General features: G+C 34.3%; 2 protein-coding genes across 7 annotated transcripts; one reads left to right on the plus strand and one right to left on the minus strand.

Moving 5' to 3' along the window:
• On the minus strand, positions 1-14,786 carry LOC112570494 (phospholipase D3-like). Of its 4 annotated transcripts, none has more exons than XM_025248931.1 (10): positions 14,757-14,786; positions 13,419-13,641; positions 11,251-11,434; positions 10,791-10,899; positions 10,499-10,632; positions 5,289-5,489; positions 4,746-4,882; positions 4,122-4,284; positions 2,496-2,598; positions 1-2,237 (listed from the first exon to the last, which is right to left on the minus strand). In XM_025248931.1, the coding sequence occupies exons 2-10, from the start codon at positions 13,625-13,627 to the stop codon at positions 2,032-2,034; spliced, it is 1,446 nt and encodes a 481-aa protein (XP_025104716.1). In that variant the 5' UTR covers positions 13,628-13,641; positions 14,757-14,786; the 3' UTR covers positions 1-2,031. The 4 variants fall into 4 exon arrangements, with proteins under 4 accessions (XP_025104716.1, XP_025104713.1, XP_025104714.1 ...); XM_025248928.1 differs by lacking the exon at positions 14,757-14,786 and adding an exon at positions 14,480-14,647; XM_025248929.1 differs by lacking the exon at positions 14,757-14,786 and adding an exon at positions 14,480-14,598 and having other exon boundaries at positions 13,419-13,738.
• Positions 14,764-22,642, plus strand: LOC112570495. Of its 3 annotated transcripts, none has more exons than XM_025248932.1 (11): positions 14,764-14,899; positions 15,429-15,756; positions 16,360-16,535; positions 17,632-17,662; positions 18,026-18,112; positions 18,466-18,586; positions 18,872-18,902; positions 19,212-19,320; positions 19,704-19,838; positions 20,015-20,092; positions 20,879-22,642. In XM_025248932.1, exons 2-11 carry the CDS (start codon positions 15,486-15,488, stop codon positions 21,079-21,081), a joined length of 1,242 nt encoding a protein of 413 aa, XP_025104717.1. In that variant the 5' UTR covers positions 14,764-14,899; positions 15,429-15,485; the 3' UTR covers positions 21,082-22,642. The 3 variants fall into 3 exon arrangements, with proteins under 3 accessions (XP_025104717.1, XP_025104719.1, XP_025104718.1); XM_025248934.1 differs by having other exon boundaries at positions 16,419-16,535; XM_025248933.1 differs by lacking the exon at positions 14,764-14,899 and adding an exon at positions 14,937-15,049.
• The last annotated feature ends 464 nt before the right edge of the window (positions 22,643-23,106 follow it).

Consider the following 23,106-nt stretch of genomic DNA (forward strand, 5'->3'; position numbering starts at 1 on the left):
TCGTTAAAAAGCATTTAAAATGTTTAATCAAACAGCAGTTTAGGCGCTACAATATATTTATATGTCTCGCATTAAAAAGATGAGAACATTCTGCATCAAAGCCATTCCCCCTCCCACTATCCACCAGTACATCCACACAAGAAGGACGGCATGGTGTGAGGTGTTCACAATAAAAGTGACAAATCTTGCACTTAAAATGCAGCATACAATGTAAGCTATAAGCAAATAAAAGTATTTCTCTCATTCATGGTAACTCAAATTTAATTAATCTGAAGCATTAGCATTTACAACTGACAGTGCAACACCAGTATAAATTAACAAAACGTGCTAAGCTTTTAAATGCTGATCCTGGTAGCAGTCAATAAAATAAGGATGAAAAAGTATATTTCAATGTATGTGACAGGAACAACACTCAGTTGAAAAAAAAACTGAATTAGAAATCTATTGTATATTCGCAGCAATCAAAAATGAGACATAAAAATTATGGCTTTCTTATTGGCAGTAGAACTGATTGATCTTTACAAAGTTTGACATTAGCTCCACACTCCCTGCGTAATGCTGACATCCGCCTTAGTAACACACATTAGTAAACAACCGTTCGCTCCTAAATTCCAAGCATTCCGCTCCTCAAGTCCTAAACTTTGTCTTGTGGACATATTTACTCTCTCATTATTCTTGGGCTAACAGTGAATGCAGCAAACTACCACCAATTGCCAACATTTTACATTTTGTTGTGTAATTCTGCTTAGCTCACTATATTTTATATGTAGCTACCGAATAGCCACGTATTTTTAAACATACTACTTGCGACTTGTTTTTGTAGAAAACAAGTATTCGAAATGCAGGCAAGAAAACGCTTGACCACCTACGGGCAGTTGTGGCCAGTACGTAGTTAAGTGAGAAGGGTGACAATAAATTTGCCAGAGTGGTCTGTTCTGGACAAAAAAAGGTTTTCACTTCGTAATCTTGGGAACGATCCAGAAACTTCTTTGTGAGCGGCACCAGAGCCGACAGAGTTCCGTCATGATTTGCACTTCAGTCAGCGTTTACTTGTGTTCCTGTGAATACCGCATTTGAAAACTTGTGTAACCAACTAGTGTAACTGTTTCTGTTGTGACGTATTTGAATTCCATCATTTAACATTGAAATGTGAGCATAATTTCTTTTGTAAACCAATTGCAAGATAAGGGCAGTCATACAACCCCACTTTAGTTGGGAACTGTCAGTGCACTTTGACACAGCCAAATTCGTGTGTGGCCGCCATTTGTGCCAATCATTTAGTGTATCTTTCTCATGGAGAATAACAAATGTGACTAGAATTGCTTAGGAGATGGTCTGCTGCAAGACCTGGAACACTTGGGCCACGTTTGCTGCTTGTGAGCTGCTGACGCCCCAGGATGTTGCCAACCTACTCGATGGGATCCAAGTCTGGTAAGCACGGTGGTCAATCGAGCAGCTGAATCTACTGCTGCTGCAAGGTCGGGTCACCATGCGAGTGGAGAGCATTGTCACTCGCTATCTGCCATCATTGTGCGAACCTGGACTCATCAATCAAGTGTACCTCGTCCTCCTGCTGCCTCGTCCAGCTGATGACGTCTGCACCACTGAACAGAACCTGGCGGAAGCTGTTCTGCTATTGTGATTATGCTACTATCATATTGCTGTGTGTACTATGTGTACTACTATAATCTTGAACATTAGAAAAGTGAACTTTGTGATACTACGTTTGACAAGCCTGGGCTTAAATTTATATACATAGCTGCCTGAGTCTATGATTATATCTTATTAATATTATTCAGTCACATTTTTAATAGCAATTTCTTACATTTTCAATGCACTGTTTTCTTTTACAATGCAGGTGAATACACATGTTGTGTTATAATGTGGCCGGTACATTGCAATTTTACAGCAAATGCTAGGGAGGTCCACACATTATTCTGTCTCATGTCTGATGGAATGTCTCATATGGCAAAGAAAAAACAGTTTAAAAAAATGTTTTCTGACAGACAAGGCTTATCACTCTCTATGCAGCTACAGCTCAGCATGGCCATCTTGCTCTAGGTGAGGACAATGGGAGCAGTTCACAAAATGGCTGTAAGGGGAATGCCAGTCTCTCATGAAGACATCCTCAAGCTGTTTCCTCAAGTTTCCCCGTGTGGTGTTATATTGTGGCTGGTCTACCACAACGGCTACACCTGCTGTAGTGATGAAGTAATCTCCTACCCAGTTGGATGTTCCTGAAAGTTTGACAAAAGAAAATGAAACATCTCTAGTGGCATCCTCAAAAATGTATGCGTGCGTGTATATACATGTGTGTGTGTGAGTGAAAATGTCTGCTTACATTTGCGTGCACAAAAGTGATTTTCTGCTAAATAGTATTGTAAAGATTGTTTACCATTTTGCATATAAGCATAAATGCTGATATGAAGTCTAGTCCATAACTGAGATGCTGTTGCTGAAATGGAAGAATTTCACTAGAATGACAAGATACTTACCTATATAAGCATGCTTGTCTGTGACCATGTACTTGTTGTGATTCACACGAGAATAGGGTATTTTCTCTTGATCTTCTGAGTACACGGGAACTTCGAACAGTTTCTGAAACAATAAACAAAAAGGTGTTCTTGTTAGACAAGATACAACTATTTATCCCAGAGGGAAATAAGTAGCAGCTATCTAGCAAAGCAAGGGTTAGTACCACATAGCACAATAACAATCAACACCAATACACACTCATACTTGGTCCACTAGACAGACTGCCATACAATCATGATTCAGACTCGCATATGACCTACATTCATTTGCACACAGTAGCATTCAGAAGTCACAGCCAAAACAACGAAAAACAGTCTCACTCTGTTGGTCCTACATGCAGGTACATAGAATGGAGGCCGACCAAAGTTGACAGAAATCTTCTGACAAAACATATTTAACATCACACAGAATCGCAGACACCTTCAAATATGTCTGCCTGTTACACAAAGTCTGAAGGTCTGTCTGAACTGTTCCAACAACTGTGGAGCAAGTGGATACAACACAATTCAAGCTGCTCTTGTACTTCATTTGTAATTTGTTTTAAAAACAGATGAACAAGAAGGACATAGCACAATCTATGAAATTTATAAATAGCTGAAGAAATCCATGGGAGACAGAAAGATTTCAGCTTCCAGAGAAGGAAAGGGTGCTGTTGAACTGTCTTCAAAATAGCGTAAGTGCTGGTATCTCAGTGATGTCTCCTGCCAAAGATGGTGACTAGGTACTTAAATGTGTCGACAAATTTCCACTTCCTCATCATGGACAACAGTTATGGGACTTGGTGGAGAATTTCAACAAAAATAAAAGACAATCTATAAGGTTTTACTGACATTAAAGTCTAAGATAACTTCAACCAAAGAAACAAAATGGGCGTCAACTGGCCCACTAGTGCAGTCTGATCAAAGAATTTGACAGGATACTGTCCTTTGTGGTTAGCGTCACAGCTGTTGGTATACAGGTTTAAAGCAGGGATAAAACACAGCCTTTGGGTGAGGAACAGCACGTTGGGATGGAGTGCCATTGACAAGAACTCACTGTTACCTAACAACCAGAAAGGGAATGGTCCATGACACTAGCTGATGATCAAGGAAAAATCATTAAGGACTCATCTAGCTAGGAGAGATGGTTGGATGGTGTTAAAATCTGACGACTAATCAGCAAACAGCAGTTTTGCATAGGTGTTTATACATAGTATGGATTATGGAGGATTAACACTTTGGCATCATCAATGCTTCTTTTGTTCTGGTTTGCATATTGCAGAGGACATTTTTCAGCAGCAATCAATGCTTCCCTTCAGTACTCTCATGACCAACAGTGATAAGGCTATAGTTGTTAAGACGCTGAGCTTAAGCTTTCTTCTGAACTGATACAGTGGTAGACAATTTTACATTTTTCCTCTTTTTACTAGAATACTGAAGTCAACTAAACAAACACATGAAAAATGCTTTTTCTAAATTTTTTTATCTTAGAACAATTTTTGTTTTAAAATGTGTTTGCACTCATACACGTCTCATCAAATTTTCCCTTACAATCAGTGGTAATATCTTAAAAAGAAATGTGTTTGCATTCTTCTATGGAGTACTTACCACTGAAATACGAAGTGCACTTCGTAAAACTGCTAAAGAACAGAGGTAGGCATACATGTCATGCATAGTATGGTTCCACTTGCTTGCAAGAAGTCTCACAGTGATGTTAAAACGGGAACTGGAGGCAGCCTGTCGTAGGGCATCATCAATTGTAGACCAATATCTGACATTAAAAACATCAAGGTTTATCTAAACTTAGAGCTAAACATCTTTTGTATTGTAGACAGCCACATTCTTCCTTGCCAAAGTAAACAGAATATTAATGCAAAATCTTGATTGTATTGCATCAGATCACTCACAAGACTCACATGCAACAGAGATTTGCTGAGATATATTATCAACAAAGGGCCTGAAAGAGACAGACAGACTAAATCTATCTTCTCGGCCTATGCTCAGTTCCTGTGGCAGCACCATTGGGACACTCTGAGCCAAAATAAGTTACAGGTCACCCTTCCCTGTCTTTCTGACAGCCTGCCTTTGTGCCATCCTGCGTAGAGGAAGTAGTCCTTATTAGAGTAACCATAGGACACACCTATACCTCTTACGAGGTGAACCACCCCCAGTTTGCCCTTGGTGTCAAGGCTACATAGACAGCTAAAGATATAAGACAGATGATCTACTTACCCTGGATCAGAATAAAGTCTAACAGGTAAGTAGTCCATAACAGCAATATTTATGAAGAGCTCAGCTTGTTCAATGACATGGGTAATTGCTTCAAGATCTTTTGTTCTTCCTGGGGCACAAAACTGAGGTGGAGAGCTCTAGAAAATAAACAGCAAATGGCAAAATTTAAACTGAAACAAATAAACATGTCAATCGTGATTTTAAAATAAAATAATGCCACTTCTAAAATCAATTAATTTCTTCAGGCTCTACAATATTTTCCATGACAAGCTCAACATGTTACAGCTTAACAAATTTGGTTTATATTTACCTGATAGATTTTTTAAAAATTGCTTTACTGTTACTACAAATTCTTCACATTCTTCATTATCCTTAAGCCTGAAATCACAAGTGAAAATCCTTGTTTAAAATGTTGGATATAGTACCAGACTTCCAACTAAAATTGTTTAAAGTTAAAAACTAATATTTCTAGAACGGTCGTTAAAACAAGTTTGTAGTAAGCTGAAAAATAACATCTACATGGTTATCACACTTACTGCTTACCGATATGTATATCCTTGCTTTTGTATTATTAAGGGAAACAACAGCAGGATTAGACATGTTGATGGAAGTAGCGTAATTAGGTGGCCATACAGGAGGAATAGAAGAGTCTGGCTTTGAAAGGTACCAGTAGACGTCAAACAGCTTTTCCACATCTTTCGCAAGGCATGAACAGTTCCATACAAGAACTCCTAACTCCTTCACCTAGGAGGGTAAAAAGGTACAGTTTAGGGTACATCTTTGAACTACAGAGTGGTGCACAAAAAATACTAGCCTATCTTTAACCATCCACCATGAAGAAGTATACAGACAGCTCACTGTTGTGATGGAGTCTGGAAGACTGTCTCAATGGTTGGGTCAGTAGGAAAGCTTTGCAAGAGCGGCTAGAGCTGTGTGTGAAGGAGCTCATAAAACCTATTTTTTTGCAGAAGAATCATAACAGAAGAAGTCATAAGTCATAAGTCATAAGTAATTTATTCAATGGGCCATTGCCCTTTTTGAAGGGGGAGTAACCTCAAAATAATACAATATTTCATACATCAGTACATGGTTGCGAAAAGAAGGAAAATACATTCATAATTGCTTATTTGCCTTCAATTGTAGATTTTCTAAACTGGAAGGCATGGAGGAGAAACAATGCCAGATTTTTAACAACTTTTTCATTTGATGAGGCTAGTAGCAAACTCATTTTAAATTTATTTGGACTAGTATACCATTTTTTATGTAAGTATCTTATTCTAAAATGATGTAGGGCTTCACAACACAAAACAAAATGAACTTCATCTTCCTCACTTAATTTACATAATGGACATAAAAGGTCAAGTGGATTATTTCTTCTATATCTAAAATAATGAACAGCAATATTAGATACACCCATCCGAAATTTAGCAAGAATTGTCAACAAATAATAATCAAGGTCTAATTGTAAATATTTCTTGACAGCTCCTGAAATCCCATAAGTAGCATAAAAGGAAAATCTCTCACTACTAGTGATATGGTCCTCCCACTCTTGCCATCTACACAAAACTTGTCGTTCTTTAAATTTATTTATAAACATTCTTTCACATTGTACCCCTTGATTTAACCACACAAAACCAAACCCCAATGAAAATAACTTTCTTTTAATATTAGATACCCAGTTAGATTTTCCTTTTGTATCTAAATCAAATAACATTTTGTAGATTTTACGGGGCAGTCTTTCATCGTTCATTCTGACTAATTTCAGCCAATATCGAACACATTTATTAACTGAGTTTATTGTAATTGGGTGTCTATGCAGTTCACCATACACTAAATCATTTGGGGTTCGGCCATCTAGCCCTAGGAAGAGTTTTAAGGCAAAAAGGTGGACTTCTTCACAATAATGAGATGCCTTGTCTAATCCCCATAGTTCTGCACCATACTGCAAGATAGGTTGAACTTGGGCGTCAAAAAGTTTCAAAAATACATCTACACTTGTGTTATTATATGATCTAAGAGTTTTCATTATTAAAAGTAAGCCCTTTTTTCCTCTGTTTGCCAAATCTTGACATGCAGCCGAGAAGCTAAGCTTAGTAGTGAACAACAATCCAAGATATTTGTATACATTAACAACAGGCATTACAGTGCTGTTATAAGTCCAACGTTCTCTAGTTCCTAAAAACCCTCCTTTGCGAAAGACTACAATGTTACTTTTATCTAGATTCACATTTAGGTCCAAGGTAGATGCAGCTATACTTAAGTTATTTAACTGGTTTTGCAGCCCAATCACTGTTTCAGCTATCAAGACAACATCATCTGCAAATAGTAATATAAACAGTTCTAAGTAATCTAGAGATAAGGAGGCTCCATGCTTTCCGTTCTGGATTATCTTGATTGCCATTTCGTTGATAAAGAGAGAGAATAATACAGGACTACACACATCCCCTTGCTTGACCCCCTTTGTACAGTTTATGTAGTCAGTTAGCTGTGCTCCACAGCTGATTCTTACTTTTACATTATTATACATGGCTTTAATAGATTTAAACAGCTTACTTGGGATCCCGTTTTTTAACAAAACATGCCATAGTAAATGTCTGTTAACTGAGTCGAACGCTTTTTCAAAGTCAATAAATGCTACGTATAACTTACGATTGAGAGCAAACTGTTTTTGAATCAAACCCAATAGAGTAAACATATGATCCACAGTTGAGTATCCCTTCCTAAAACCTGCTTGGTATTCCCCCACAACCTGTTTTTCATCCATCCACTCATGTAGTCTGTTGTTAATTATGAAACCATACACTTTGCTAGCTACATCACAAATGGAAATACCCCTATAGTTGTTAGGGTTACTCCTATCTCCTTTTTTAAATAAAGTTATCATTATTGACTCTGTCCATTTTTCTGGAAAAACACCCTTGTTAAATAATTCGTTGAAAAATTTATGGAAAAAATCAACTACAATAGAGCATGAATGTTTTAAGAGTTCACCAATTATCATATCTGGGCCGGCAGCTTTATTATTCTTAATTCTTCGTAGAGCATGCAATACTTCTTCTTTTGAAATTGGTCGGTCAAAAATGTTGTCATTAACTTCTGGTGTATCATTATTAGAGCAGCCAATGTCTTTCTCAAGTAGTTTTTTGAAGTGTTGATACCAGGTATCAAGGGAAATCTTGTTGTTGTAATTACTACGCTTTGCAGACATATTATGTAGTGTGGTCCAAAACATTTGTTGGTTTTTTATGGCAGACTTTAACTTTTGTATTATTGATTCATTAAATAACTTCTTTTTTCTTTTCAATAAGTTTTTATATTCTCTTCTTCTTTTACAATATGTATGTCTGTCATCCTCATGAAGTGTTTTTCTAAATGTTTTAAGGGCTTTCCATACTAACTGTCTTTCTTTTTTACATTCATGATCAAACCAATTGTCTGTTTCTTCTTTTTTACAAATATTGATACATTTCTCCATACACTTAGCATTTTCCTTAATACAGCCATTAAATAGGTCTAGAGCCCCATTTATGTCTGTGTCTATCAATTGGATTGCCTGATTTAAACTATATATAGTCTCTTCTTTATTCATATTAGTTATAAATTTAGAGGCATTATTATTATCCCAGGCAAAGAATGTTTTTAGTGTATGTTTCTTTTTTGTTACTTCACATGACTTCCCTGTCAGTTCCCTATCTGTCATGTTTAACTGCAAATTTACAGGCATATGATCAGAATCAAATCTCTGTTTAACAAACAATGAGATAGCTTCATTATGAGTGTAAAATAGTTCTTTTGACATTAAAAAGTAATCATTAACACTATGTCCTGAATCAGCAATGTAGGTGTAGCAACCATCACGGTCGCCATGACATACACCATTCAAAATATAAAGCTCAAAAGAGGCACATAGATTAAGTAAAAGCTTCCCATACTGATTGACCACTGGGTCATGTGAAAGTCTATCTGACTTGACAGAATGGCTATCAGGTACAAGTAACTCTGTGACAAAGTCAGCATCAGTAGAATCATTATTGTTCAAGCACCCAGTCCGACCATTCAAATCTCCAGCTATAATGACATACATATCCCCATTTTTTTGCATACACTCCACCAGGCATTCTTCAATAATGGAAAAACCATTGATAATACCAAAGTATGGGTAAAAGGGAGAGCCTTCAGGTGGTACATATGCACATATATAGATAATATCTTTATCAAGATTAAATAAGATTTTGTTAATTCGAAAAACAATCAAATTATGAAAATTTGTGTCTATTTTTGTAATATATGGTATCAGATTATTGTTAATTAGACATAACAGACCTCCCGAACGACGACCTTGGTTATTAAATTTAATAGCCGGTTTGTAGAAACAGTGAAAATTTGAAAATATTGTAGAAGTAAAGTTTTCCATAAATGTTTCTACAAGGCAAATAAGGTCAAATGCCATTATGAAGGATAGGAAATCGTTGTTCGTTAGTTTACCTTGCAGTCCACATACATTCCAATGTAGAAAAGAAAGTTTATTGTTTATGCGAGCACTTGAATCATCATCACTGCTTCCATTTCCACAATCAAGGGATGTAACTCTCTTTTGTCTTTGTCTATCTTCGTTGGGGTTAATGTCCTTAGAAGCGGAATGATTTTCAGGGCGGCCAGAATCCTATCTTTGTTCAGTAAGGGCACCGTCTATATCAGTATAGAATTTCTTCCCAACAGAAGAAGCATACATGTGTATTGGTTCCCTTAAGAAAACGAGGGACATTTCTGCAGGCATGTTTTCTGGTGTTGGCCTAGCAGCAAAGAAAAGTGAGAAAGTGGCAAACCACAGGGTCATGTGCAAATGCAAAAAAGAATCTTCAGTCATTGTGGATATTCAAGCATGAATGCCCAGAAACCCCTACAAAGTCGCTTAATTAAATTGTTGCAGCAAACAAATGTTTCTTGCAAGTCTTGTCAGCATGTGTTGCACCTACAGAATAAACAATAGCATCTAGGCCATTCAAACAATTTTGAGCAGATTTGGGGATTGCCTACTAAAACACAGAGTCCAAAACACATGCCACTGTTGCGCTGGTTTTTTATGTGCCACTGAACAGCTTCCCTATTACAAAAATAAACATTTACAGAATAAATACATGTAAACAAACATAAAATGCCTGCATACATGCATAAGCATGCACACACACAGAGAGACACATTGTATTTTTTTACCTCTCACTCAGTTCCAGATTTTTTTTTTAAATTGATCTAAAATAGCAGAATAAGAAGGGTTTAAAGTTCTGAGATGAAAGTTATTTTGGGCCATAATTCACTTACAGGCGGGTCAAGCAGAAAGCCTGCATACAATATGTACATTTGTCATGGACAAGTTCAGCAGGATGAACCCCAACTTTTATGCACCCATGGACACGTGTTACAGTATGCAGACTGAGGCTATCAGCCTGACCAATCTACACATGGATCACAGGGATGACATAAATTCCAGTATTGGTTGTGATACAATACAGGAATACCAATATCTAAACCGTAAAGCACTCTAGGGTTATGTTTAAATTGATGTTACTTAATGAAACACTTGTGAGGTGGTGTATCCCCGTTTTTTCTCATTTTAAGTGGAATCTAATATTTTGGGTTAAATTTAAAATAAAAGGAAATCTTAAACAAAGAAAGAGTGATGCAAACCTGTGTGTGACCATAAAATTTTGCTCATCTTTAACAGGTAATCTAAAAACAAAATTCGTTGCTCAAACCTGTGTGAGAGACCGCCAGTCAAGGTTTGCGCTACCTATGTAGAAATGCTGACCATCGATCACCCAGAACTTTGTGTGCAGTATTCCAGAATTTAACAACCGTGTCACATTTAATGTCTGTACCTCTGCAAAGGCTGAAATGTACAACAAATGAGAAATTCATCAAAAATTATACTTCTCATTATTTATATTTTCTAAATGTTAATGTCAGAAGACAAAAAAAGAATCACCCTACACCTGCTGAGTTCCTTCTCCCGCTGTATTTCACAGCTAACACCTTAAGTATTTTTACCTTTCTCAGCTAAAAGGGCTGTGTCGTTGTTTTCTTCATTCTGAACAATTTTTATGGAAATCTTTTTTGACATCCCTAGATCCATAAGAGTATTGAAAATATCTTCTCCCTGCAAATGCCAAAAATAAAAGAATGTTTAAAATTTTAAATCCTCTTTAAAATAAGAGGTATGTAATAACTGTTCAAAAATTACAAAATATGAAATCTTCAGATAAAATGAGTCTAAAATCATTGAGCAACAAGTCTATTTTCAACCTTATGAAATATACAAAAGTTAAAAATGGCACTACTTTTTTTTTTAAATTTAAGGAAAACTACCAACATTAACAATCACAATTTAAATAAAAATCGTCTTAATAAATCAGATTTTAAAAAAACAAAACAAAATGTACTACAGTATATACACAACCACTTTATCCATACTGCACTAAAAAATATTTTAAAAGTAATTATTATTTACTTCATCAGCTGTCTCATCATAGAAATCGACATCCTTTCCTCTCAAAGTCCAGTAATAAGAGGCAATATGAACTGACTCTTTTGCTAATTCAAGTAAGGCCTTCAGACCAGAGTATGTTGAGGGGTGGATATATTCATCTGGTTTATATGTCAGGTTCTGAGGTATTGATTCCACAATAGAGATTCTGTAAGTGATACAAAGATGTAATTCAAAAGCAGAATCTGACACTTCTCATTCTGAATAAACAGTAACTAAGAAAGCTAAGAAAGATAACTCCTAAATAGTAAGAACAAAAATGTAAAAGAAATTGTCACATGAAGAAGTGATTGTTACTAAGTGCATTATTAGAGAGAGGAAGTTCTGATGACAAAACTTTTAAAAAGTCAACAAAAACAATATAACTGCCTAATTACTAAAATACCTCCATAATAAACCACCACATTATTTTCATGCATCTTTCCCTATATAACACCCTCTCCCTGATATGGAGAGAATTTTATGGTGCAAAGATCTAATCAACTCATCAGTTCAGACATATCACTTTACAAAAGACTATTTTCCCATCAAATTATATTATAAAAGACCACTACATCTTCACATGCAATCTGTCCAATATTCATTTGTCAAATTTTAGTACCGATTTCTAAATAAATGTTTCCTTTTCGCCTCCATTTTTTCTCTCTGATGTACGTATTTTACAACCTGTGTATACTTTAGTATGTGTGCACTCTTTCCTGTCTTCTTCCTGTCAGAAAGTCTCTATGTGTATTTCATTCTCTGTTTCCCTATTTACTCATTGTTTCTAAGAATTATATTCCTGCACTTTCTCTAAGCTGTTGTGAAATTGAATATAGCTAAGGAAATAAAAGTAGAGGTGGAATGTAATGTTTGAAATGAGAATTGCAGTAAGAGATGCATGTAAAGTCTCATGAAACATGATATCCTACACTGACAGTCACCAAAGATGCAGTGGAAACTTTTTTCCTTTCAAAGAATTCGTTAGACTCAACAGACTACCAACTACAAAGGGGTTAAAAAAAAATCCCAAATAGACTTGCTCATTGTAGAACACATCCTGCAGGACTGTAAAAGCCTTAAATTTTTACACAATGGCCAAGACCCACAACCACAAATTAAAAGCCTCTGGAGACTCTACAACCCTATTCATGTCACGAACACCAAGTATAAAAAAAAATAATTAGAAGAAAAATTTCTGTAGTAGAATATGTATCAACTAAAATATAGCTTTCCAGCAAGAATGCTTCAATATATCATGTGTAAAAAGACCATGATTAGAACATAAAAAGACACTCCCCATTTACCTCTTACACTAAATAATAAACTTATTTAAAAAAATTTGTAAACCCAAAGAATAGATTTTGTTGCATTATAAGAAATAAAGTCTACAACAATAATACAGCTACAGAAACTTCCCATAGCAATGCCCTCTCTCTTATTCTCACAAACAAAAAACTATGCAGCAGAAATGATCTCAGTATTGAAGCAGTGTATTTGAGAACAACAGGTCATAAAATATAAAAAAAAAAAAAAGAGTCTTTCAATGTCAAAAGTTATTCTTACTTTCTTCAAGTTGACAGGATGCTATCTTTTTAAGGGAAAAGAACAATTAGACTTAAACTTAAATATGACAGCACTGAAGGTCACAAATGATGCAACAGCTTAAAAGCACATATTAATAATTTAAGGTCAATATGGAAATTAGGCTTTTAATCTCATCTCAAAGTAGGGGAGAAATTTTATTTAAGGATTTATTTTGTGAATGTAGATGAGTATTTCCCTCATGTTTTGGAAATTAATAAAACTATGCTGTAATGATTTAAGCTAATTTGAAAATAATTTTGGTCTTAAATTAGCTTTCAAACAACTAACACACAAAAGTAACCACACCATAAACTCACAAAAAGATGAGATTACTACTTCATACACTAATTCATCTGTTACTGAATGCAGCACAGATTTGTGACTTTGTGTAACCTTTTTAGTGATGAAAATAGGTTTAACAAGAAGTCCACAAACAAAAATTGGTTAGAAATGTATTTTTAAGTCTAAATATCATTAGCACAAGCCAGAAATGTTTCTATACTCAGAATTGCAAAAAAAAGCAAAGAACACTATTTTAAGAAAGGCAACTAATTATTTGTACTTACGTGCAATTATTATTAGCAGCCTCTTTTAATCCTTTGTCTTTTCTCGCGCTTTCAAAGTAAAGTGTATCACTGTCAACATTTTTGGTGGCAACAAACTCATCATTTTCATGTAAGAACTGCCTATTCGCAGTGTTACATGTAATCAACGTAAGAAGACCAAGCCAGAGAAGAACAGCACTGAACATGGCAAGATAACGCTGGACTTGCATGTCATCAATGATTTCTATTGAAAAAATATATCATTTGGCTGGTTATGTAATCCTGTGGATGTTGTACTTTGCAATACACTGAACTGGTTGAAGACTCATCAGCAGATGGGTCTACAATTAAATGCATAACCAATAAGCCATTTAAATGATAGTAAATTTTTTACCCTGAAAGTATACAGCATCAGAGATAAAGAACTTTCAACACATCACAGTAACAGATACAAACAAAACTAAAAATGGGTGAAAGTGACTACAGTGTATCTAAAAACAAACTCTGAGAAACACAAGAACAATTTTAACTATTGATTAATCATCTTTCAATTCGATCAGCTTTTCACTTTAATGGTTCCATTACCCTAAAAATCATTCTTCTCTGATTATAAGTTCACCATTTTTTTTTTCTCCAGATAATGAAATAGGCAGTATATGTTTAGTTTTATTATATATTAAATTAAGAAACTTGATCAGCAAAGTGAACATCAAAATATTAAAATCACATTAACTAGTATATATATATGTTTTCACATACAGTTAGTAATATTTGGCATAGTTGTAAAGACATTATCTACAAATACTCAACATCGGTGATACGAATAAATGTAATAAGCTTAATGTGGTGAAGCAAAAATCTTCCTCTGATACGCAGTGTTTCTCAACTAAGACTTCCTGGAAGGCTATGTCCGTTATAATCTTATGTTTTGTTTCCTGGTTCTTAGTCTTACTAATCTCGGCTTTTTCTCCCATCTGTACTGCAGTTATTTTCAAATTGAATTTATAAACGAAATTGTATCACAAAAAATTGATATATTTTTTAAAATAAACTAATGAAGAGTAAAATATGACCACCACGACCTGGCAGTCTTAACTGTCTTGGGCGCGTCTCCAGGATGTTTGTTTTCATTTCATTGTTCGACGAACATCCCGAAGTACGTCCGCGTTTGTTTCTTCCCACCTGACAAGAGTTATTGTTCTTCGGTGACGTAGTTTCGATAACCGCTAGGTTTATGAGGAAATACGTACAGAGACAGTATTCACGTTAAAACAAATGTATATCTAAATGTATTCTGTTAAAAACAAAATATCAATTTGTGAAAGTCAATATGAAACTATATTTGGGGAATTTACTGACCCAAATCCTCTAAACGAAGCTACACCTAAACTTGTTATCTTCAGAAGGACGTATTTTCATAGTGTATTCTTCTTATATGGTTTTCGGCTATTTTTGTTTACACACTTAGCTTCGGCATGAATATAACAGGTAACACAAGTCAGGTACGTCACGCTTGATTTAATTTGAAGCTTATTTAAGATACACTAAAGCACCCGTGTGACGATCATACTATCTTCTCGCTTTATTTGCAATCTTATGGGACATATGCATGCAGTACAATCGACACTTTTTTGAGTGTGAACAGTGTGCGAGTATGATTTATTACTACTATTGTAGGAAACTAGGAAAGTAAAGGTGGAATTTCTAAAACAATACTGAATTCTTGAAGATTAAAGACGATCTTTGCTTTCGTAATATAATGTTAGATAATTAGGTTTTTATACATCCTGCACTCGCCCCCGATTTTGTTTTTTGTTGTTTTGTTTTTTTAGACATAACCATCATGTAATGTCTGATATCATATTCGCATGGCAGATTAATTAATTTCCTAAAAGAGATTAATAAAGATGTTGTGCATTGTAAAAGCCGATAAGAAATAACACTAAGATAAATAGTAATATTAAACAGTATAACCTGTAAAGCAGTTATTGAACGATTTATTCAAATTGTCTATTTTGCTGTTGTTTGCAGGGTTATATTAAAACTTCATCTGTATAAAGATGTGACCCTTTCTCATAGACAGTATCTATGCTACGTTGTAAATTGATGTCACTTCATGCAAACATGGATGGTGCATTTGAACTTTCACACAGAGATGAAAATGTGAATTCAGCAAATGTGATAAAAGTTGGTGATTATAATTCTTCAAACTGCACAGTACAAGAGTTGAATAATGAGAAGAAATGCCCATTAGAACCAGGTGAAGCATGTGATTTACAAGAGACATTGTCAGATTTGGAGTGTCCTAAAGCAGGAAATGAACATGTATCAGAGGAATCTGTGATCAAAGGCACAAAAAGTATGATTTTTTTTTTAATTCTTGTGGTATAAATGAATTGTTGTCCTTTTCAAGATACTATGCCAAAGTGTGTAGCTTTTTAATTCTTTAATTTTCAGCAGTAGCATAATAGAAATAATATGGGTTGGGACTGCACAGCTTCACACATGAAGCTTTGTTTAGACAAGAGACAATCTGAAGAAAGAAATAGAAGAAAGCAAGTCCAGTAAACAATACAGAGTCTCACTATACTTTAAAAAAACAACAAAAAACTCATGGAGCATTAAATGTAATTATTAGGAGAATTGAAAGCCTTAGCTTCAGAAAATGATTGTTGAAAAAAGTCACCAACTAAAATCTTATAAATAAATATTACAATTCATGTATAATTATTGGAGGAATGAACTTATTATCCAATAAACATTAACAAATCATTGCATATATGTGTGTGCATAAGCAATCATGCAAGTGTAAGCATGAACACTCCAGTAATTTAAGTTTTGCTATTTTAAAAAATAGGAAGCTAGCCATCAGTAATTCTGAATCACTGTGGCATAGTAAATATCTTTAAATTATTTGATTTGTTTCATAATGTATGTTTCTTGAATTGTAATCATTTAAAAGCAAGCTTGGGAGACAAATCAGCATTGGATGCAGAAGGTCGAAATCAACTTTTTGCACAGGGTGTGATGTTGGACAGACAGGGCAAAAAAGAGGAAGCTTTAAAGCACTACCTCAACTGCTTGTTTGGATTATCCAGGGAAACCAGATTTGTACTACTTCCTCAATGCCTGAGAAATGTGAGTTATAAACAGAGGTGTACACTTAAATAATACAGTTGTCACACACACATATATGAGTACAGGTATACATATACATTCATCTCTCTCGTCACATATATACATCATCCTCTCTCTGTCAGAGATCACCAAAAGTTGAAAATTTATTTGCCTCTTATATTTAACACATAGTTCTCTAGAGTGTACAGAGAGAGGAATAGTGCTGTTTCAAGTTAATAGCTAGGTGTTTTCTTGGAGGCATACATCTCATCATTGCATTTTCTTTAAACAAGCGTGGAATACATTAATCCACGTTGATAAAAAATGGTATTAGTGTAATTTGCAATGGAGGTTCTCTCCATATCTTACTCACTGTCTGCTCACCACTGAGACATCTTAATCATTCCTAAGTAGACCACACTATCCCACACCTGCCAAAAGTTTGCACCAAAAATTTTGATGAGTGATCCTTCTCTTTTGCTGGACACAGCCAGCAGAACTTCCTATCATTTTTAGTTTGAACCATTTAGCCTGTTCCAGGTTTGAAGAGGGCTTTGCAGTAACTCTATTTTTGCTGCAGTTCTATGTTATCCATGGTTGAGATATGTGTGCTGCTTGTGTCTGTTTGCATTTTCAACAAGAGTGAGAAAGTGCTTTTATTTTACCCCCTTGTCCTATAGCTGTATTCTATATTCATGGACTGGTAGTGTGAAACATGGCTGCCTGGCCATACTGGGACTTTATGCTATTCATGCATCCTTATTATTATTACATTTTACCATAATTTTCATGTATTATTACACTCACAACTTTGTCTATCTTTTTTTTCTTTTTTTTTATCTAAGCCCTGTCATTACTCCTATACTTGTGAATAGCATGGAAGCTCCACAGAAGAGTAACACATCTCACATATCTCTATATTTTCCTTGATTCTTAACTTGCCCTAGTTTTTTGTGCCAAGCTCTAAGCATGTCCTATACCAGAATGCACTATATAAATTGCAAAGTTTATTATCATTATTCCTCCTATGTCTTTTAACAAAATATTAAATATTACACCTCTGTCTTATCTTTTTGCAATTGTTTTTGTAAGTTTTTCTTTTCTTTCTGTTTTTCAGATTGCTGAAATCTACTATGAAATGCAAGAATGTATCCTGCCATAATTTGTTTAATTTTTGGTGCTGTTAAATGTAAGGAAGAGAATGATTAAACTGTATAAGCAGTAATATGTTTTCTCACATTTTTTAACATTCGTAAATAAGGACCTTAACTTAAAAATGCTTATTCTGTAAAGAAATCCCTTTTTAATTTTTCTTTTTTATTTCAGCTGTGGCTGAAGTTTACAAATCATCATTGATGCTTAAAATATTTTTGTTGGTTGGGGGGGGGGGGTGGGAAGGTGTGGAAATAAAAACTTTTTTTCTAGCTTTTAATGTAGTTGAAAAGGGTCAGTATCTTTAATTAGAAGATAGCATTGACTTGTACAAAGATGTTTCCTTTACAGCTTTCTAGATGATAAAGCTATCCATTTCATCCAAGCAGAAAAGTTATACTATGAGAATGCTTTGATCAATACAGAAGAGATTCAAAAGAAATTAGGTACAAACGTGTTTTTGCTGTGCATGTAATGCTTTCATGGTCTTTTTATAATAACTAAATGTATCTTGCTTTAAGGATTCTTTACAAGCATTCAGGTGCATACAACACATGCTACCACACACACACATATATGCAAATACTTAACTATTCCAAACAAATTGAAAACAGTATTATAAAAACATTGGATTGAGGATTAAAGTTGAGTAAATGAAATTGTTAAACATTATAGATCTCATTATATTGACACTGAAAATGAATGTGTGGGACAGAATACAAAAACAAAACTTGGGTGGGGGGAAATCTCCATATTCAGAAATAAATCATCATTATTACTTACTTTGTAACCCTTTCAGATGAGATGCAGTTGACGAAAAGGAAGGAAGAACCAACTACAGAAGTGCATGATCTGACAGCTGAAGTTCTAAGAGCAGAGGAGTTTGAGCACTTGGCCAAACTTTGCATGGATCACAAACAGTGTGTTTTGCTAAATCTTTTACTGATGTCTGAAGTCAAGTGAAAAAAAGTGTGGATGATGAGGCAAGAAAAGTATCACTATTACATTTTACTGACATTTTTAATATTGTTTGAAACGTTTTTCCAGATCATGCAGAATTTGTGAGACTATGATTTTGGTTTTTTAAATATATGATGCTGCATGTCTCTGAAAGTTTATATAAAAATTTTTAATACATAATAAAGTACCAAAAAAACCTTGGAATGCGTGTTTATCTTTTTTCTTATTTGCTTGGACAATTTCAGACCCCAACTGGCTATGGAATATGCTGGAAAGGTAAAACGCATTTGTGTTACAGTAGATGTTTTTGGTGTTTTATTTTTAAACCCTTTACAGATTCAAAGTGGATAATTTCAAGAGCTATTTTTATCTTACTTTTGATAGTTTCTTTTTAATTTTCTAATGTATTTTTGTATAATTTATATTCTTTCTAGCTGTTTTTTGCCCCAGATGAAGGGAAAGACTCAAATAACAGTAAAAATATTAGTGCGAGCTATTATCGCACTAGCTTTTAACAGTGTTTCCTTAAATCCCTTGACTATAGCTGCAAAGTTTCATATTTCTGCATCAAACTATGTCTTGCAGTGCTCTCAGATGAGACAACAAGTGCTGGGAGAACATCATCCTAAGACTAAAGAGAGTTTAGACTTGTTTGCATCTTTGTATGCAGAAGCTGGAAAGCAACAGTATATAGGTATATACTCTCACTTTTTATTCTCCTCTTCACCTTAAAGTGTGTCTAAAGAGGGAAGTCAAAAAGAGCAAAAGGGAAAAAATATGATAAAAACTTACAAAACTCTGTGTCATTGAGACTTTCTGTACAGCTTCTAAGCCAAAAGCTCAAGTAATGCATCTTTATGTGATTTGTGATCAGGTTTGTTATGCCATGCATGTGTCTTGTATAGATTCAAAAACTTGTGGTCATTTATAAATGATTCATTTTTCCACACATTCATATTCTGCTGGTGATCACTGTTCTATAGAAGCTCTTTTCCTCCATTTTGTCTCTGGTTCCATCATTTATTTAAAGGTGTATGAAATTACAAAAGCAAAAAGCTACAAATTTTTATTCTAAAGATTCATTGGAAGCATTCAGCAATGGTGGGGAGGATGGCTCATCACCTGAGACCCAAGACTCTGAAGAATTAGCTCCAGTCACACCAACCCTGGAGGGGTCACCTGTCTCTATTCTGCGACATCGCAAAAATTCAGGTGACCTTAACATTTTAATTGTTTTACAATTTGGCTTAAAGATTTCTTTGATTTAACTATTTGATTTTAACTATTAAGTTTATTTAATTTGAGAGAAAAGAGTGTCTGCAAGAAACGTCTCCCAAAGGTGTTCCTACATGAAGTGTAATTTTCACAATAATTTTTATGATTCTCAGACCGAGAGAAGAAACAAGTCAGATTCCATGAGTCAGTGGTGGATCCCACACATAGGCAGCAAGGCAGCAACATACAAAGTAGCTACATTTTATAAATTACTTTCAACTTTAATTTTTACTTATGAAAAAAATTCACCTCAGGGAAACTAAAATATTTGCATACCTTCAAATCTTTTGTGTAACTAACAGAAAAAATTTTGGTTACGTTTTTCTGCATTGCTTTTATTCCAGAAGATCTTGGTTTAATTGTAAATCAGCTTTATTTTTCTATAAATCCCCAGTTTGACATTCAAACTTCCTTAAAACTCAGCTGTATTAATTATAATTCCTGGCATGCTTTTCAACTGATTTTTGTTTTTAAAGTCAGGAACAAAGAGTTTGCTTTGTATAACCTCATTTATAACGCTGTCCCAAGGGTTGTAGACACATTTGATGTGAGAGTATTCTTCAAATATTAATAATGCTCTCTTTTGGTATTCAAGTCATCCTATAATTTTTTTTCAGACTTTTTCATTGTAGTCATATGAAACATGATGTTTGTTTTGCAATTTTTTTTGAAAACTGATTTGTTGGAATCCAACACTTTGTGCAGCAATTTGCATCAAAGACAGCTATTTATTTCCTGTAGTTTCCCCCCATACCCTCGTTTGTGAATATCTTGGCAGTCATAGGACTATGCTAATAATCACTTGCTGAAAAATATTTTGAGTTGCAAAACTTTTTTTGGAAAAGCATCATGCTTTCTACATCATCTGAAGGTAAATTTGCTAGGTTCTTCTTATTACAATATTAACAAATTTATAAGTTTGGTCCTCTACCATCGTGCCATGTAATTTGTAGCCTTTTTTTTTCCACTTTTTCCAGATGAAATGCTTCCTCGGAAACTGCTGTCAGTGCTCCTTTTTATCTGCTGCATTCTGCTGAGCATACTTGGAATTGTGCTTTACTGCCGAGTTATAGACTCGCATCTCTGCCATACCATGACAGATTTGCTTCAGGATACATACATGCAGATACGTTATCAATACTATAAATATACATCTACAAAGCATGTAAAGTTTGCATGAGTTACTTTAATAAACACATCCAAGAACAGAATAAGCAAAAATGCTATACAGCCTATGACTTTTTGAATTTTATTTCATAAGCAGAAATTAGCATAGATTAAAAGCATAGGTTGCTGAGACAGTTTGTATGTTTTCTTTTTATTATTTCCACGAGTGGCCATTTTAGACCAGTTTGTAGGTAATTAGTTGAGTACTGCACTTGTATATTTTTATATTTTCTGTTTGTTTTATAATAATTGTATTTTTGTAAACTTTACAGACTATTTTATGTTGGTTAAGTGCTATTCACAAATGTAATGCTAGCTGGTACAAGGAGTAAAATGCAGATGTGAAGATAAAATTGATACAGATTCTGTTAATTTAAAGGAAGAACATCTATTTATCAGTATTTGATTGAAAAGACTTGTTATTTATGATAACTTTCCACTCATTATTGTGCTAATAATCCCATCATTATCCTATCATACTTCAGTTCATAAAGCCCCACTGTTCTTATATATATTTTACAAGCTAAATTGTGATTTCTGTTTAATGTCAAAAAGTTTTAAATGTTTAGAATGACTGATTACCAGGGTTTGGATGCATAAGTCTTGCTGTGTATCATTTCTTTTAAAAGTGTTACTCATCTCAGAGTGAAAATACAAATCATTTTATTTTTTAACATTATTAATCTTATAAACTTAACCTTTTAATAGCATTTAATACTATAATAATAGAATTAACACTTTAGCTCTTTTTTAGAAATAGTAATATTAAATAACTTTTTTAAGCAAGCAGAATATCCCATGCTTATAATAATATAATGATGATGGTGGTGAATTTGTAGTTTCCCATTGTGGAGGTGAGTCCAGTGTGCTATAAATGAAAGACTGAAAAAATGTTATGGGTCATACCCTCTCTTTGTTGCCACCCTCACCTAACACTTGAATGATGACACCAAGATAACAAGTCAGAACTATTTTAATGTTTAAAATTTAATTTAAATCATGAGCAGTTTGCAAGGTTTTTTCCATCTTTTCCATATAAATGCTTTATCTGTGATTAATTTAAATATGAGCAATTTGTGTGCAATGAGAGTGTATCTCGAGCTCTCAGAGAAAAACAAAATTGATGGTATTTTGCCATAGCAATTGAAGGAAAATGTGAACTTGTTTATGTTGTCAGTATTTTCTCCATTTATAAACTCTTTATAAGTTTCTTTTTCTGACATCATCTTGAGATATTGTGTATGCAGTTTGGGTGGGCTTGAAATAGTGGAATCCATAAGAAATAATGCATCCAGAGTTTTGTTTGAATTAAAATCAGACAATAAGGCATGAGTGACCTTTTTTATTTACTCTTTCTTGCCTTTAAATTTTTTGGATGATTTAAATTTTTTATGTAATTAATATTTTATTATTGTTGAGAATAGCATAAAGTTTGAATGCAGGGTACACAATGAAATGTGCAGTGAACACACTATACAAAATATATGTTTTCAGTATAGTCTGTTTTGTCTTTAATTTTGTGTATCTTAAAAAGCATGAAAATAATAAAGACTTACACATGTAAGTAAACAAAATATTGCTTTGATCACTACATGTGTATTTTTAGCAGTCTTTCTTGATTGGATCTAAGTGACAGCAAAACTTCAGTTATTGCACTTCTAATCCATCCATCACATCACTTCTTATAAAGATCAATGCAAGTTTATGTGTGGAGATATTTGGATATTTTTTAGGCCTATATATGCTTCATGTCTCTATCTAGTGATGTTGCCATCCATTGCAGAGAAAGTATATATAAATATTGCCTGGCTCAGCTGATTTGCCAATTCAGGTCCAAATTCAGTCGTGTCATCAACTAGCTGACTGCATGAAGATAAAACTTGTTCTATCTAAAATCTCTTGATTTGCCAAATGTTATTTCCCAGTCTCATTAGCCTCAGCTATGGAAAACTGCATACATATAACAGAGGCAAACATTAGAGGGAGCAGCTGTTAAATTTCTCTAATCTGATGCATGGTATAGAGGTCAGTGCTAGTA

The sequence above is a fragment of the Pomacea canaliculata genome, linkage group LG8 (assembly GCF_003073045.1).
Source record: "Pomacea canaliculata isolate SZHN2017 linkage group LG8, ASM307304v1, whole genome shotgun sequence".
NCBI lineage: Eukaryota > Metazoa > Mollusca > Gastropoda > Architaenioglossa > Ampullariidae > Pomacea > Pomacea canaliculata.

Coding starts and splice junctions, on each gene's coding strand:
- LOC112570494 (XM_025248928.1), bottom strand. CDS start 14,528: ATGAAAACAAACATCCTGGAGACGCGCCCAAGACAGTTAAGACTGCCA. Junction 4,883..5,288: donor AAGCAAGGATATACATATCG/GTAAGCAGTAAG, acceptor TTTATTTTCTAG/AGCTCTCCACCTCAGTTTTG. Junction 2,599..4,121: donor GTGCACTTCGTATTTCAGTG/GTAAGTACTCCA, acceptor TTATTGTTTCAG/AAACTGTTCGAAGTTCCCGT.
- LOC112570495 (XM_025248932.1), top strand. CDS start 15,486: ATGCTACGTTGTAAATTGATGTCACTTCATGCAAACATGGATGGTGCA. Junction 17,663..18,025: donor CTACTATGAAATGCAAGAAT/GTATCCTGCCAT, acceptor ACAGCTTTCTAG/ATGATAAAGCTATCCATTTC. Junction 19,321..19,703: donor TGGAAAGCAACAGTATATAG/GTATATACTCTC, acceptor TTTATTCTAAAG/ATTCATTGGAAGCATTCAGC.